Below are 17,512 nucleotides of genomic sequence, written 5' to 3'. Positions count from 1 at the left end.
TTATTGCAAGCAACAAAGTAAAAATTAACATTCCCTTAATACCATAGACATTTATTAAATTACACTCTGCTTTTTTTCTATTTCACTATGTAAAATCTTTTATGTTTTGTATTTGTTTTGTGAATTCATTTGAATCTTGATTTGAGAAGTAACTTAATGAAATGACTGCATAATCTTTAATTTGTCCTTTCCACATATTTCTTTCAAGCAATGAAGCATCTGTTTTTTGACTCCATGTGGTTTATCTGCTCAACCTGATGACAATGAAGAAATAAGAAAATGTCCAATACACAGTGCAGTTCTGTTAAATGCACACTAGAGAGCAGCACTGGATTACTATTAGAAAGACACAGAAAACACTTGTACTAATTGAAGTAGTTTAAGCACACAGTCTCTCACAAACACACACACACACACACTCTCTCTCTCTCTCTCACACACACACACACACACAACCCTAGATTTGGTCAGATGAGGGCTCATTTTTTTTGTACCTCTCTCTACTCTGCAGGATGCACCTGCAGGCCTCCTGTCTTTATTTAGCTTCATGTAAATTAAAAATTTAAGTGTCAGCTCTCTGTGGTGGAAACACACTGATGCTTCACTTATTAGCATTTGGTGAATAGTCAAGACAACAAATAGCACTTGTTACAAACTATATTTAACCAAAGGTGTCAGGGAACCGAAATTGGAAAAGAAAAAAAAGTTCTTGTAGTAACCTTTTGCATTACATTATAATACTAATTTCTAAACTTTATCAATTTAAAAATTGTTTAATTTAAATTTTGGTAGTTTTACACTCTTTATCTCAACATTCACATAGTCCTATATGTGCAGAAATATCAAACATATTGAAATGCTGACTGAATCAAAAAAAAGAAAAATACTTCATACAAATTCAGAATTTATTGATGTAATATTTGTAACTTACATTTAGATATATAACCAACATTTGAGGGTAACATAGGTTTTAACCGCAGCTCCTCCTCCTGTCAGTTACTCTCAGTTTCAGTGTCGTATTAAATTGCTCCTCCAGCACCTCGTCTCCTCATCCTCCAAACCCTCTCATCTGTCAGCAGTAAGCTCACTCTCCAAGTTACAAGGCCATTCTCAGCACACACTGACAACATGCTGGGGACGCTCTGCACTCTCATCACTGCTCTAACATGTAAGGAGGCTGACTTACTGCAGCTCTGACCTCATGTTGGATTCATCAGTCTGTGTGTTTCTCTTGACTCCATGTCATCTTGTTGTTTCCAGGTGTGAGTGGTGTGACGGTGGTGACACAGAAGCCTCCTGTTGTGACGCTGAGGAAAGGAGAGACAGCCACCATGGACTGTAACCTGGGGACTGTTACTGACTATCAAGCAGTCTGGTACAAACAGACTCCAGGAGGAGTTCCTCAGTTTGTATTATATTTTTACCATACAAACAGTGCTCCAACCTATGGCTCTGGTTTCTCCTCTCCCAAATTCACATCTAATCACCAGTCAACATCAGATTATCGTTTGATCATCAACAATGTGGAGGAGGGAGACTCAGTAGTCTATTACTGTAGCGCATGGGATAGCTCTGTTAACAAATGGGCATCACAGTGATTTACACTGTGACAAAAACCTCCTCACTGAACACTTCTGCTTTTCACCTACTGACACATGTTGACTGTTAGTAAAGGCATCATGGGGATGTTTTTTGTCATACCTGGGTATGTGCATGAAAAAATATAATTTTCAAATGTTTAATTATTTGGCTGGATTTTTACCTCAATCCTCAGAGCTATTTATGTGTATGTGCTTTATAGTAAATGTAAAATACTAAAACACAAGTCCTGTTCTATCAAAGCTTTTTAAAAATCATTGTTCACAAGATTTAATGTCACCTTTTGCACATGTGTTCTAACAAGGCTGTGTGTGTAACAGGTGAGTGTAGGAGCCAAATGCAGCACACAGTACAACAAAAACAGTTTGTAGAGACCTTTGTTTCAACCAAGGAAGAAACTGGAGGGGAAAAAACTGTTAGAAATCTTCCTGGTAGACCTGGAGACTCAGGCTGAATGAGCCAGAACAGGATCATGCAGACTAAGTCCAAAGTCACAAAAGCAGTTCTCAATGTTGGAACAGAAGGCTAAAGTGTTTTCCAAGGTTCAGACAAAAAGGGCAAGTCTGGGACAAACAGGTTCAGCAACAGGGAGTCAGTCCAAGAAATGCTAGAGAGTCTTGCATGGAGAAAAGCAAAGAACAATCTGGCAAACAACAATTTGGAGTCTGGGGTTTGTACACTGGGTGAGTGTAATCAGGAGCAGCTGTGTGACCAGGTGAACGGAGTTGGCTTGATGAGGTGGGCGTGGCTAATGCAGGGAGGTGAAGGAGAACAGGGTGAAAGGACATTTACCGACTGGGAGCTGTATGAAAGGGAATACCGAAATGAGGCAGGTGACCTGAGATGCAGAATCATGACAATGTGAGGCACTTTTTCAGAAAAGTCTTCTTTCTTGCCACCTTGCCTTACAGACCAACTTTATGTAAAGCTTGTGAGATTGTTGTCACATGCACAGACCGACCAGTCCCAGCCATAAAGACTTGTCACTCCTTCAGTGTTGCTGCTGTCCTCTTGGTGGCTTCTCTGGTAAATGTCCTCCTGGATCAGATGTCCAATTTCCATCGACAAGCCTGATCTAGGCAAAGTGTTAGTGGTGCCATTGGCTTTCCACTTCCTCATGATCGTCTGAATGGAACAAAACCAAACTTTTACAACTTTATCTCAGAAGTCTTTTGTAAGCACTTCCCAACCCATGGGGAATTCTTTACTGTACCATGCTCTACTAATAGTGGACTCTTCAAGAAAAAGCTGGTTTTATGCTGATTTAATCAAGACTAATTGATGTCAGGTTGATCAGTTAGTGTGGTGTTTGATTTGGAAGTTGATTGGTTTCGCCTGAGTAAGTTTATAATGACAAACTCTAAGGGACTGATCACTTAACCAAACCAGGAATTTCATGAGTTAATTTTTCATGCATTGTCCAGAATTTTTTTTTTTAAATGTTATTTTCACTTTGATCATGAGGGTTATAATCTGTACATGCGGCACAAAGAAGTTACACTTCATTTATTTTAGGTCCAGGGTGTAATCTGGCAAAAGGTCAAGATTTTCACAGTGTATGAACACAGAGTTGAGTGTCTAAGCTCCTCCTCCTCCACTTCTCCTCTCCTCAGTGTCTTTATAAGCTTCAGTCTCTCTTCTCCTCACACTCCAACCCTGCTCACCTCTCAGCTGGACAGTAAGGGACGTTTACACCACACACTGACAACATGCTGGGGACGCTCTGCACTCTCATCACTGCTCTAACATGTAAGGAGGCTGACTTACTGCAGCTCTGACCTCATGTTGGATTCATCAGTCTGTGTGTTTCTCTTGACTCCATGTCATCTTGTTGTTTCCAGGTGTGAGTGGTGTGACAGTGGTGACACAGAAGCCTCCTGTTGTGACGCTGAGGAAAGGAGAGACAGCCACCATGGACTGTAACCTGGGGACTGTTACTCTCAGTCCTGCCCGCTGGTATAAACAGATTCCAGGAGGAGTTCCTCAGTTTGTGCTGGTGTACTATCATGGCTGGTGGTCTGTAACTTACGGTGCTGGTTTCTCCTCTCCAAAACACACTTCTAATTATGAGAATGAATCAAGTTATCGTATGATCATCACCAATGTGGAGGAGGGAGACTCAGCAGTCTATTACTGTAAAACATGGGATGGCTCTGTTAATGAATGGGTATCACAGTGATTCACACTGTGACAAAAACCTCTCACTGAACACTTCTGCTTTTTGAGGTTCTGACATATTTTTACTATGTGAATATGTTCATATCACAATGATTTACACCATGACAAAAACCTCCACACTCAGTGCAGTCACTTCTGCTTTTTAACCCCATCAAATAAATGCAGAATCATCTATAAGATTCTCACCTTATTAATATTAATATGATATTATGGATGAATCTTCAATATTATTAAAGGAGATATTTCAATTCAAAGCAGTGTTTTGTAAAATAAACAGACTGATGAAGGGAATGAGATGTTGACAGTGAAAGTTGGTCTCAACAGCATGTTTCAGTTCCACTCCCCTCATCAGTGAGAGTCAGGAGGTTTTTGTACAGCCATGTGTACAAACTGAATCACTGTGGTATTCGGACAAGGCACCAAGCTGATTGTGACAGGTAAGTACTTTTGAACTGATCATTAAACAAAACACATTTTATGTTTCTGTTTCAGATCTTTATTATTTTGTTTCTTATTCAGAATTCCTTGAAAATAATTGAGTTATTTGTCAATAATTCTTTGAAAAATAATTAGTTGTTCAGTGGATAAATGATCTTAGTTTTTTCCCCCTCAGTACATTTTTTTATACTATATTTATCATATTTTTTTTATATGCCGGTCATTTCAAACAACAGTTTTTTTTTGTTTTGGTTTTTTTCCAGAGATTTTCCTGCTATATTATTTTACTGTAAATCGTAATCTCTTTCTATTGAAGTTATATTCTCATTGGTTTTTGTCTGAACAGTGTCCAACTATGAAGCTGTTTACTTTTAGAATATCATTTTGAACTGTGTCATGCTTAATCTTAAAATTATATTTTTTTCTTAAACTTTAATTTTTACAAAATATAATGCTTTGCTAAAAATCAACCAATAGTATTTGATTAAACTTCTTTCATGTTTTGTAGCACTGGAAAATAGTACTCTTATATGACAATTTTTATTCATTTAATCCTCTGTGCTTTTGAAATTATGTATTTTTATATTCATGAATATTATAATCACAATTTGCATAGAAGAAAGTTTTGAACCATTATTTCTGTATTGTGTAACGCCTTTGATATTAAGTTACTATTCAAAATTTGGAATACATATTTTAGTTTTTACATCTTCTTCTGTTTCAGGCTCCGGTCTCTCTCCTCCTGTCCTGACAGTCTTCCCTCCGTCCAGTGCTCAGCTCCAGTCCAACAAAGCCACTCTGCTCTGTCTGTTCAGCTTGCCCACTGAGTCTAAGGGTTTAGCAGAAGTGACCTGGTTGGGTGATGGGTGTCCAGTGAGCAGTGGGATCTCTACCAGCACCGCTGTTCACCAACCAGACCAGACTTTCCAAATCAGCAGCTACTTGTCCATTAAACCCTCCCAATGGCTCATGGACAAAGTCTTCACGTGTAAAGTGTCTTTGGGGTCCCAGAGCTCCAAGAAGAACATAACAATGTCTGACTGCCACGTGAATTAGAAGGGGACTAGATTTAGTAGCATGTTTTCTGCTAGTGCTGTTTTAGAAATGTGAAATTCTTACTTGTTTGTTTCAATTTGTGTTTTTGTTTTTTTCTTTTCTTTTCTTTTCTTTTCTTTTTTTTTTTTTTTTAAGTTAGCCAGTTAGCTTATATTGGCTAATACCTTGGCTTTCAGCTTTTCTCATTTGCATGGATTCCTTTAATAAAAGCATTTTATTTGGAAAAACCACTTTTCATTTGTTTGTTTGATGTGAAAACCAAATACAATTTAATTTGATTTATAATTCATGGCTTCTTTCATAATGACTTCATGATGATTTCTGTCTCTGAAAAACACTAATGACCTTTTTATTGACATTTTAAATTAGAGAACCCACACTCAACTGCAGCAACCACCTTGTATGTTATACTTAATTTTCTGCCCATGTTTTTGTGTCTCTGGATGAATTACCAATTAAATTAAACGATTATTTTAAAGAGGGCTTACACTTGACCAATTCATTTATATGGGGCTATAATTAAGAAGAGGAGGCCTGCAGGTGCATCCTGGTAAGGAAAAGGGGGAGGAGTAGAGAGGTGATGCTTCACTGATGGAGGATGACAATTCAGTTTCAGTTGCTGCTCATGTAATGTCATTTTACTGCAACTATTATTTAAAAATTTTGTTATGCCATATGCCAAAATGCCATATTAGACATTTTCAATTATGTGAGAAAAATAAAATTGCAAAGGAGAAAGGAATATCAATCTAGAAATATGTATATCTAATATATATTTCTGGCCGTTGTTAGAGAGAAACATTACATCAGAATCAGGTGTTGGTAAAGTTATTGCAGTCAAAATATCATTGGTTTAACTGTGGTGAATACAAATGAATACAGGCTTGTTTTGGGCACAATGCTTTTTATTGAACAATTCTTGAATAAATGCAACAAGATGCAAAGCTGATACAACACCTCCACCTAACTGTCACAACAGTTATTACGAGCATGCAGACACATCTTTTCTAACATGTAAAAACCTTGTAATGAGCAAACAGCACAAACAGTAAAGAAGCAGGTTGTAAATGCTCATTCTGCTTCTCTGCTATTGTTCAGTGGGACAGGCTGACTTGTTGATGTTTTTCTCTGAAGTCTGGGAGCCCAAAGACACTTTACATGTGTAAAGCTTCTCCATGTTCCAGTCTGACGTCTGGATGTCCAGATAGCTGCTGATTTGGAAAGTGTGGTCTGGTTGGTGAACAGCGGTGCTGGTAGAGACCCCACTGCTCACTGGACTCCCACCAACCAACCAGGTGACTTCTGCAAAAGGCACAGACTGACTGGACAGACAGAGCAGAGTGGCTTTGTTGGACTGGAGCTCAGCACTGGACGGAGGGAAGACTGTCAGGACAGGAGGAGAGAGACCGGAGCCTGAAAATACATGGACGACATTAATCACATGAGTAGGAATCACATTATTAATACACAGCATGACAGTAAGAGTGAAATGTTTTTAGTTAACAATATAATAATCAGACGAAAGTAAAGGATTTCAATGTAGAAAAATTTCACTTAAAATGTACGCACAGTTTATCATTTAGCTATTCATTTAGAATATGATGATTAAGAATGTAATATGTTTATGCTGGAAACATTCATTAAGTCACTGTTTGTTTTTGACAAATGACAATGGATTCTATTTTAGTCACAGTGAGAAATTACATCATATCAAGAGTCACAACGACCGGAGAAAGAAACATTTCAATCTGACAATTTATAATTTGGATCAAATCTAAAGCACCTTTAAATGAAACAACACAGATACAGTGATGTAGTGTTGATAAAGGAATGTAAAGATGATCTAACACAGCTTCAATTTGTCTCAAGATGTGAAAATGAACAAGTACAATCTTGTAAATGTTGCTCCTCTGTTAAAAATGACTCAACCATCAACAAACTGTGGAGACTTTGTAGGAAACATCTTAAATACTGTCATTATTGTTCAGTGAATAACAGATGTTTTTGACCATCAGCTTGGGATTTGATACCAGAAAACTGTGTCTTTGACAGTAAAAATAATGGCAGTATTTTAAGATGTTTCCTACAAAGTCTCCACAGTTTGTTGATGGTTGAGTCATTTTTTAACAGATGAGCAACATTTACAAGATTGTCTTGTTCATTTTCACATCTTGAGACAAATTGAAGCTGTGTTAGATCATCTTTACATTTCCTTTATCAACACTACATCACTGTATCTGTGTTGTTTCATTTTTAAAGGTGCTTTAGATTTGATCTCAAATCATAAATTGTCAGATTGGAATGTTTCTTTCTCCGGTCGTTGTGACTCTTGATATGAGATGTAATTCTCACTGTGACTAAAATAGAATTCCATTGTCATTTTGTCAAAAACAAACAGTGACTTAATGAATGTTTCCAGCATAAACATATTACATTTCTTAATCATCATATTCTAAATGAATAGCTAAATGATAAACTGTGCGTACATTTTAAAGTGAAGATTTCTACATGTTTTTTTCTACATTGAAATCCTTTACTTTCGTCTGCTGTTATTATATTGTTATATCTTTGTTTGTTGTCTTGTTGTTTGGTTTGTTGTTTTTTTTTTTTTGTTTTTTTTTTTTTTTTTTGTTGTTGTGTTTTTTTCTTTTTTTGTGTTTTTTTTTGTTGTTTTTTCATTTGTTTTTTTTTTTTGTGTTGTTTCTGTTGTTGGTGTTGTTTTTTTGTTTGTTGTTGTTGTTGGTTGGTCGTGTGTGTTTTTGTTGTTGTTGGGTGTGTTGTTGTTTGTGTGTGTTTGTGTGTGTTGTGTTGTGTTTGTGTTGGTGTGTGTTGTTTGTTGTTGGTGTGTGTTGTTGTTGGTTGTGTTGTTGTTGGTGTGTGTTGTTGTTGCAGTGTGTTGTTGTTGTTGCGTGTTGTGTTGTTTGTTCGTGTGTGTTGTTGTGTTCGGGTGTGTTTTGTTTTGTGGTGGTGTTGTTGTTGTGTGTGTTGTTTGTTGTTGGTGTGTTTTGTTGTTCGGTGTGTTTTGGTTGGTGTGTTGTGTTTTGGTGTTGTGTGTTGTTCGGTTGTTGTTGTTGTTGGTGTGTTGTTGTTGTGGTGTGTTTTGTGTTGGGTGGTGTTGTGTGTTGTGCGGGTTGGTTTTGTTGTTGGTTTGTTGTGTGTGGTGTTTTGGGTTGTGGTTTTTGTGTGGGTTGCGTGTTTGTTTTTGTGTGTTTTTTTTTGTGTGGTTGGTTGTTGGTGTTAAGAACAATGTCACTCTATCTTTTTCATTCTTGTTTCTTAGGATATTGTATTCCCTACTCATGTTTGATAATTTCTTCCTGGTGTATTTGTGCATTGCGTCCTTTCTGCTCTCTGCGCTTCCTTAAGCATTCTTCCCTCCTTCCTGATTCTTAGTCGTTCGGGCAGTTCGCGAACTAAAGGTCCGGTACTCTTCTCTTCTTTCCATTCATGTCTTTTCTTTTTCCATAATTGCGCGAGGCCTGTTTTTTTTTTTTTTAATTCCAATGTGTATGCATGTTTTCCTTCTGTACCATGCACCTTTCGTGTTGTGACGCACCATAACACAATTTCAAGATGCAGTGCATCTAGGTCTTGTACATGCGGTGGCATGACTGTTCATAGTCGTTTTGAGACAGTTGTGATGAGATGCTGTGTAGTCACATTTAAATGGGTTTCTGTTTTTCTCCATACTTGCTATTAATTAAGAACATCAACAATGTCAGGTGCCTTTTCCACTTACAATGGAGGATTCTTAATAAATCAGTTAATTTTATTCATTTACAACGCTTCTTCATTTACTGGTTTTTTCTTTTTTTCTCATTGACGTAATTTTTTACATTTTAGAGAAATAATTTTTCTTCGTTCTCTTGATAACTTTTTTACATTTATTTTTATTTTTTATGCGAGCTTTTTCACTTTTCATTTATTCAATAATTTTCAAGTAAAAATCATTTTTTCCAAAAGCGAATTCCTTTAGTGTCCCATTTTTTATTCACCACGATTAACCAATATATTTTTACTTCGATGACTTTACCAAACTTATTCTTATTTTAATGTTTGTGCTCTCTAAGAACTTCCGGTTGGGGGAAATATATCTTGGAATATAGTATAGTAGGTAGTTGGGTCTATATTTATATTCGTTCTCCGTTGTTCATTTTTTATTTTTTCTCACATAAATTTGAAAGATTTTCTAATATTTGCAGTTTTTCATATTCTCATAGCGAAAATTTTTAAATAATATGTTGTTCATTAAAGATTACAGTTGACATTAGTCATCAACGTGAGAACTTAATTTTCATCGCGTCCATCATTTATCATGGCACCTCTCTTACTTCATCCCCTTGTTCCTGTACTCAATTATTCAACTTCATTTCCCTCCGTGCTTCTTAATTAAATGGTCCTATAAATTATGTTTGTGAAGGGGGGGGGGGGGGCGGGGGGGGGGTTGGGTGGGTGGGTGGGTGGTGGGGTGGGTGGGGTGGGGGTTTAATCCTCTTTTAAAGATAGGATTGTGTGTTTAAATTGTTTGAGGTTGGTAATGCATGCCAGTAGTATCGAGCAGAATTATGGACAGTTTTTCATAAAATTGAGATTGATTCATGACTGATTGACAAGGGTTGGGTGTTTGCTGTGAGGTTGTGCATTGTTTAGTGTTTTGTTTCTCTAATTTAAAGTGTCAATAAGAAGAGGGTTCTTATTGGTGGGTGTGTTGTTTCATAGTGAGCATGAAACTTTGGCATGCACGTTTTTAAGTCATTATGAAGGAGTTACAGTTCCATGTAATTATGAGAAGTTCAATATGTGAAGTTTAGTGTTGTGTGGTTTTCACATCAAGCTTAAACTTTGAAACTTTTGATACATGTGAGGTGTGCGTGGTTTTTTCCAAAATAAAATGCTTTTATTAAAGTGATCCATGTCAAATGGAGTAAAATGCTGAAAGCCATAGGTATGAAGCCAATATAAGCTAACTGGCTAACTTAAAGAGAAAAAGAAAAAGAATAGAAAAGAATGAAGAAAGAAAAAAAAAGGACAGTCAAATTTGAAGACGAAGCAAGTTAGGCGGTTAGTTTCGCCTATTTCACGGTGAGGAAGAGCGAGGGGCTAGATGCTAGCCAAAACATGGTCTCTGGAAAGCTCTAGGTCCGCGGCGTTTCTAATTCATCGTGGGCAGTCAGACATTGTTATGTATCTTCTTTATGGAGCTCGGTGACCCCAAAGCGACACCTTATAGCACTGAAAAGACTTTGTCCATGACCGGCCATTAGGGAATGGGTGTTTAATGGAAGCAGAGATAGCCTGCCTGATATTGGAAAGTCTAGGTACTGTGTTGGTGAACAGCGGTCTGGTGTCCTACTGCTCTAAACTTCGTCACGCGCACTCATCACCAACCCACGGTTCACTTATGCTAACTCAACTCCCTAGGACTCGAGGTAGGGTCAAGACTGTAACATGACAGTGGAGCCAGAGTGGCTTGTTGGACTGGTAGCTGAAGCACTGGACGGGACTGGGAAACTGTTCAGGACAGGAGGAAAGACCGGATGCCTAATATCAGAAGAAGATTCAGAAACTAAATATATGTATTCCAAATTTGTGAATAGTAACCTTATATAAATAGGCGGTTACACAATACGAGACAATCAAGTGGCTTCAAAATACTGTTCTTCTAGATGCAAATTGTGGAATTATAAGATATCAGTTGGAATATCAAAAATACATATTATCAAAAGCGCAGAGGATTAAATGAATAAAAATATTGGTCATATTGTATAGGAAGTACTATTTTCCAGTGCTACATGAAATGAATAGAAGTTTATCAAATACTATTTGGTTTGATTTTGTAGCTAAAGCTTATATTATTAGGTAAAGAATTTAAAGTTTAAGAAATATAATATAATTTAAATTAAGCAATGACACAGTTCATAAATGATCTATGTCGTAATTAAGTAAACAAGCTTCATAGTTGGACTCTGTTTCAGTGACAAAAAGACCAATGAAATATTAATTCAATAGAAAGAGATTACGAAGTTTACAGTAAATAATAATAGGCAGGGGAAAAATCTTCTGGATAAAATAACCAATAACATAAAAAAATCTGTTGTTTGAATAGACCGGTCATAGTATAAATAATTAATAATGATAAATAGTTAGTATATATAAAAAATCAGTACTGACGAATGGGAAAATAGACTAAGATCATTATCCACTGAACAACGTAATATGTATTTTTCAAAGAATTTTGTGGACGAAATAACTCCAATGATTTTCAAGGAATTAGCTGAAATATAGAAACAAACAAATATATAAAGATTCTTGAAAGTAACATAAATAAGTAGATGGTTTTTGTTTATATGATCCAGTTCAAAAGTATATACCTGTTCACCAATATCGCTTCGGTGCTTGTGCCAATACCCATGTATTCAGTTTGTACACAGGCATGTACATATTCGTATAACCACTTACCTGTACTTCAACAAATTGGAATGAGAGAAGAGTGTACACTGTAAACACTGCTGGTGTGACCAACTTTTCACTATACAACATCTACAATATCCCTTCATCAGATCGTGCTTTATTTATTACCAAACACACCTGCTTTGAAATTGTAAATATCTTCCTTTAATTTTTATTGAAGATGTGCTTTCCATATAGTCAGTAGATACAATAATGGTAGAGCAATCATTATAGAGTGACTCTCTGCATTTATTTGCATGGGGTCAAAATGCAGAAGATGTACTGCATGAGTGTGGAAGGTCTTTTGTCATGTGTAAATATCGATTGTGATATGAACATCTCACTCATTAGTAAACATTATGTTCATGACCTCAAAAAGAAGTTTCATGTGAGAGGTAATTTTGTCACAGTGTGAATCCTGTGATACCCATGTCTTAATCAGAGCCATCCCATGTTACAGGTAATACGACTTGCTGAGTCTCTTGCCTCCTCCAACATTGTGATGATCATACGATAACTTGAATTCATTTTCTCATAAATTAGAAGTGCTTCGTTTTGCGAGAGGATGAAACCACACTACCGGTAAGTTACAGACACCAGCCAGATGATAGTACATCCAGCACAATACGTGAGGAACTCCTCTCTGAGTCTGTTAATACAGCGGGTCAGGACTGAGAGTAAATCAGTCCCCAGGTTAACGTCCATGGGGCTGTCTCTTCTCTTTCTCTCCAGCGGTCACTAATCCACAGAGGCTTCTCGTGTCACCTATATCACACCACCACACTGGACGAACAAACAAGAGACGACGTGGAGTCATAGAGAAACACTTCACAGGACTGATGGAATCATTACATGAGTCAGATGCTGTGCTAGTAAAGTCAGTCCATCCAATTACATGTGTTAGTAGCAGTGATTGAGAGTTGACGACGGTCCCCAGTGCATTGTTGTCGAGTGCCTGTGGTAGTACGTCCCTTACTGTCTCAGTCCTGAGAGGTGACAGGTAGTGATGTCGATCGGGAGTGTCAGAGAGTACGTTTGAGGCTTATAATAGACAGTCTGGAGTGAGGAGAAGTGGAGAATTGCGAGCGATCCTTAGACACTCGAATCTCTGTGTCTCGAACAAGGCGTGATGAAGTATGTTGACCTTTGCCAGTGAATACACCTCTTGGACTTCTAAAATAAATATAGTTGTAATTCTAGTTTTGCGCATGATCAGATTACATTACTCATGATCCTAAGATTGAAATAACATTTAAAAATAAAAAATTTGGACAATGCATGAAACAAATAACTCATGACCAATTCTGGTTTGGTTAAGTGAATCAGTCACTAGAGTTTGTCATTATAAACCTTAACTCAGGCGAACAAATCAACTTCGCAAATCAAACACCACACTAACTGATCAACCTTGACATCAATTAGGTTCTTGATTAAAATTCAGCAATAAAACCAGCTTTTTTCTTGAAGAGTCCACTATTAGTAGAGACATGGTACATAAGAATTCCCGGCATGTGTTAAGGGAAGTGCTTACCAAAAGAAACTTCTGAGATAAAGTTGTTAAAAGTTGTGGTTTTGTTCGCATTTCAGACGATCATTGAGGAAGTGGAAGAGCCAATATGCACCCACTGAACACTTTGCTAGATTCAGGCTTGTCGATGGAAAATTGGACATTCTGATCCAGGAGGACATTTACCAAGAAGCCACCAAGAGAACAGGCAACACTGAAGGAGTGACAAGTCTTTATGGTTGGGAACCTGATCGGTCTGTGCATGTGAACAACAATCTCACAAGCTTAACATAAAGTTGGTCTGTAGGCAAGGTGGCAAGAAAAGAAGACTTTTCTGAAAAAGTGCCCCCTTCACATTGTCATGATTCTGCATCTCAGGTCAACCTGCCTCATTTCGTATTCCCTTTCATTACAAGCTCCCAGTCGGACAATGTCCTTTCACCTGTTCTCCTTCACCGCTCCCTGCATTAGCCACGCCCCACCTCATCAAGCCAATCCGGTTCACCTGTCCACACAGCTGGCTCCTGATTTACCTCACCCAGTGCTACAAACCCCAGACTCCAAATTGGTTGTTTGCCAGATTGTTGCTTTGCTTTTCTCCATGCATAGACTCTCTAGCATTTCTTGGAACTGACTCCTGTTGCCTGAAAACCTGTTTGTCCCAGACTTGCCCTTTGTGTGCTGAACCTTGGAAAGACAGCGCTTAGCCTTCTGCTTCCAACAATTTTGAGAACTCTTCACTAGCTTTGTGGTTTGACTCCCTGGACGTTTTTATTATGTCCCGCTGTTCATTTTGTAGTTCCTGTTCTAGCGGAGCTCATTCAGGGCTGAGGTTCGCAGGTCTACCAGAGAAGATTTTTCTAACAGTTTTTTTTCCATCCATTTCTTCCTGTTAGGGTTGAAACAAAGGTCTACTAGCAACTAAGTTTTTGTTTACTGTTGTGTGCTGCACTTTGGGCTCCTACCATTTACTCACCTGTCACTCACACTAAGCCTTGTTAAGAACTACTATGTCGCAAAGATGTGACATCTAAATTCTGGTGACATATGCATCTTTAACAGCTTTGAATAGAACATTGAAGTCTTATTGTTAGATAATTTTCATCATTTACTATTAGAATGCACTATACACAATATTAAATAGCGCTTCTATGAGGGATAACTGGATAAAATCAGCCAATATAATAAACATTGTGCATAAATTGATATTTTTCATGACACATATTCAACCAGGTATGACAAAAAAGGCATCGTCTCCATTGTCATGCCTTTATTAGACAGGTCATATCATGTGTTTCATTGTCCAGGTTAACACTGAGCATGTGAATTTGCTCTTTCTCTGCAGGACTTGTTTTTTGTCTCACATGTGTAACATTCCATGTGAAGTGCTACTTTGTTAATCATTATGTCTCTACTCCTGTCTGTTCTGCGCTTCCGCTGTTGTCTCTTCTCTCCTCGTTGCCCTTTTGACTCTCCTCTGTTTCTCTTGTTGCCCGCGCTGCTCCCGTTTTCCTCCGTTTTGCCCCCGTTATTCTACGTGCTCTCCATTTGCCTAATACACGTAATAGTCTTACTGAGGTTCTCCCTCTTCCGACATTGTTGATGAGTCAAACGATAATCTTGATGTTGCCTGATGATTAGATGTGATTATTGTGGTAGAGTGAGTCATATTCCACGCTAGCCATAGGTTGGTCGGAGCAGCTGTGGTGTATGGGACACAATTATATTCTAAACTGAGGCACTCTCCTGGATGTTGTCTGTTTACGCTCAGCTGCTTTGATAGTCCTAGTACCAGTCCCGCAGGATTATTCAGTCATTGGTGTTGTCTCTCGTCTGACTGGTCCGTTCATGTGTCTTACACAGGTTGTAGTCCTCTGTCGTTCACTACCGTCACGCACGACTCAGACCTGGACCAACACAGTATGACAGTGAGTACAAGATTGAATACACACTATAGTCTGAATCGAATTCATATCTATGTATGTGTCAGCGCTGCATGTTAGTAGTTCAGTTCCTTCCTTTCGTCATGAATTATGTGAGCATTGTGAATTTGAGTAGTGCTACGCACGTCGTCTCTCATGTTCATTGTTTGTTCAGTGTGTTCTGCTAGTAATGCGCTTTGCATTAACTTGGTATGAGTTGAGCTTTACTTGCTTGACATATTGTAGAGTGTGTTTTGTTGTATGGATTGGGGGAGTTGGTGCTCGGGTGAGTCAATTTAGATTTACCGTACACTGAAACTGTTAGTAGTACATGACCGGAGGAGGAGCTGCGGTATAAAACCTATGTTACCCTCAACTGTTGGTTATCATGTTATTATATACGTGTAGCTAGCTTATACAAAATTTCAACAATTTTCATTATTAACACTTATTCTGAATTTGATTATTGAAGTTGATTTTTTTCTTTATTTTGATTCAGTGTATGTCATTTTCAATAGTGTTTGATATTTTTGTCTAATTATAGTTCTGGACTTTATTGAAGTGTTGAGATACAGAGTTGTATTATAACTACCAAAATTTTTGGTATATATAAACAGATTTTTAATGATTTGTATTAAATTTTTAGAGAATATTGTATTTATATTGTATTATTTTGGCAGAAAAGGTTACATACTCATAGGAACTTCTTTGTTTCTTTCGCCTTCATATTTCGGTTTCTCTCTGTTATACCCCGTTTTGTTGTTATTAACTATATTTGTATTATCAGATGCTCGTTCTGTTTCGTCTCTTGACTATTCACCAATACATTGTCTAATTAGCTGTATAGCATCAGTTGTGTCTTCCTCCTCCAAGAGATTTTTAAGTCATCCTCACCGAGCATGCTTGCATCATTAAATTTTCCTATTTCCAGCTATGAAGCTGAATTAACGTAGATCACGGATAGCCTTCAGTGCATTCCTGCATTGAGTAGAGTATTGATTGGTTATCAAAAAATTAATTTGAGCCCTTCATACTGATCTGCAATATCTTATGTGAGTTCTTGTGTTGTGTGCATTGTGTCGTGTCACGCGAATTGACGAGAGAGTGTTGTGTTTGTGTTGTCGGCTGTACTTGTGAGAGACTGTGTGCTTATAAGACTATTCTTTCATTTCTTCACGTTCATCTATTTTTTCTTTCTTTACTTATTCTTCCGTTTCCTATAGTGATTTCTTTTCTTCTGTGTCTTCATTGTTCTACAGTTCTAGTTTAATTTTGTCCTTAGCTGTTCTACTGCTCTCTAGTGTGGCATTCTTTTTTAACAGCACTTAAGCACTGTGTATTATGGTATTTTTTTTCTTATTTCCTTTTCATTCGTTCATCTTAGTTGTACATGAGTAACCTACATGGAGTTCATATAACTTAATTCTCTCATGTTATGTTCTTTATTGTCTTCTTGTTTAAGAGTATTAATTTTGTGAAATTTGATACATTTTAAATGGTTAATTATATCCGTCATGGACATTCATGCTAAGTTTCACTTGTTCTTTTTCAAGATTTCAAGTCGAATGCACGATCAGACCAACAATACAACCATAAAATGATCTTACCGTAGATTAGTGAGTATTATATGAAAATAAAGCGAGTGTTTATTGATTTTTTATTACATGTTCTCACTCATGTTAATCTTTTATTTCAGTTCTGGTCCACACATTGTTTATTTCACGTATTTCTTTTATTTTTACTTTGTTCTGTTTAACCTTTTTGCTCTTTTTCTCTGCTTACTGCTATATTGTTTCCAATTGCATTTGGTTCTCGTGTCTCATCCCTTCTTGTTTGCTTTCTTTAGTTCTCCCTCGCCTCTATATTTTTTCTCTGCTTATATCAGTTTTTGATTTTTCTTTTCTTTTTTTTTTATTTTTTTTATTCCTTCCTTTTTTTTTACTTGACTTGCCTACTCCTTACTTACTTTCTCCGATCACACCACTAAGCCATGATCCTGATGTTGGCTCAACAGGTCTCTGTTCCATAGTATTACTGCAACATCTCCTCTTCCATTCTTACGTTATGTGCTTTTTTTGTGTCTGTTGCGTGTTGTTGTCGCTGTCTTTGTGTTTGTTTGTTTGAGAAGCGAGTACCTATGCAGAGACAAGAGTCTATAGGGGAGATTAATCCCGTTTTTACAGCCAGTCGAGAACTTCTTCCGAGTGTACATCCAGAACCGATGGGCCAACCGCGGGTGATGTTTTGGGCACCGCATCTCTTCTTATCTTTTAACTTCCAGTTCTTGTTTCTCATCTATAAAGGATTCTGGTCCGCAGATCCTGGGCCCTGTGCATTTCTGGCATTGTCGCCAGTTTGAATA

The 17,512-nt window shown here is 37.4% G+C and overlaps 1 protein-coding gene and 1 long non-coding RNA gene across 3 annotated transcripts in view; one reads left to right on the top strand and one right to left on the bottom strand.

Annotated features, from left to right (window-relative positions):
* The first annotated feature begins 1,038 nt into the window (after positions 1 to 1,038).
* Positions 1,039 to 5,740, top strand: LOC111227071 (immunoglobulin lambda-1 light chain-like). 2 transcript variants are annotated; one of them, XM_022752456.1, is made up of 4 exons: positions 1,039 to 1,168; positions 1,261 to 1,588; positions 4,183 to 4,214; positions 4,940 to 5,351. In XM_022752456.1, the coding sequence occupies exons 1-4, from the start codon at positions 1,129 to 1,131 to the stop codon at positions 5,269 to 5,271; spliced, it is 732 nt and encodes a 243-aa protein (XP_022608177.1). In that variant the 5' UTR covers positions 1,039 to 1,128; the 3' UTR covers positions 5,272 to 5,351. The 2 variants fall into 2 exon arrangements, with proteins under 2 accessions (XP_022608177.1, XP_022608178.1); XM_022752457.1 differs by lacking the exons at positions 1,039 to 1,168; positions 1,261 to 1,588 and adding exons at positions 3,208 to 3,348; positions 3,441 to 3,762 and having other exon boundaries at positions 4,177 to 4,214; positions 4,940 to 5,740.
* Positions 5,741 to 6,158: 418 nt separating this feature from the next.
* Positions 6,159 to 17,512, bottom strand: part of LOC111226980 — a 19,088-nt gene continuing 7,734 nt past the window's right edge. The window contains exon 2 of the long non-coding RNA XR_002665323.1: positions 6,159 to 6,234. This is a non-coding gene — a long non-coding RNA (uncharacterized LOC111226980). The remainder of the gene's footprint in view (positions 6,235 to 17,512) is intronic.

Source organism: Seriola dumerili, unplaced genomic scaffold (genome assembly GCF_002260705.1).
Source record: "Seriola dumerili isolate Sdu_G_001 unplaced genomic scaffold, Sdu_1.0 BDQW01000169.1, whole genome shotgun sequence".
In the NCBI taxonomy this organism is placed as follows: Eukaryota; Metazoa; Chordata; class Actinopteri; order Carangiformes; family Carangidae; genus Seriola; species Seriola dumerili.
Note: the sequence above shows the minus strand (reverse complement) of the source record. Positions and strands in the feature narration are given on the sequence as shown.

Excerpts from the sequence above, each read along its gene's own strand:
- LOC111227071 (XM_022752457.1), top strand. The coding sequence starts at position 3,309 with ATGCTGGGGACGCTCTGCACTCTCATCACTGCTCTAACAT. Across the intron at positions 3,349-3,440 it reads TCTCATCACTGCTCTAACAT|GTGTGAGTGGTGTGACAGTG; the intron begins GTAAGGAGGCTG and ends TGTTGTTTCCAG. Across the intron at positions 3,763-4,176 it reads TGGGATGGCTCTGTTAATGA|TGTGGTATTCGGACAAGGCA; the intron begins ATGGGTATCACA and ends AAACTGAATCAC.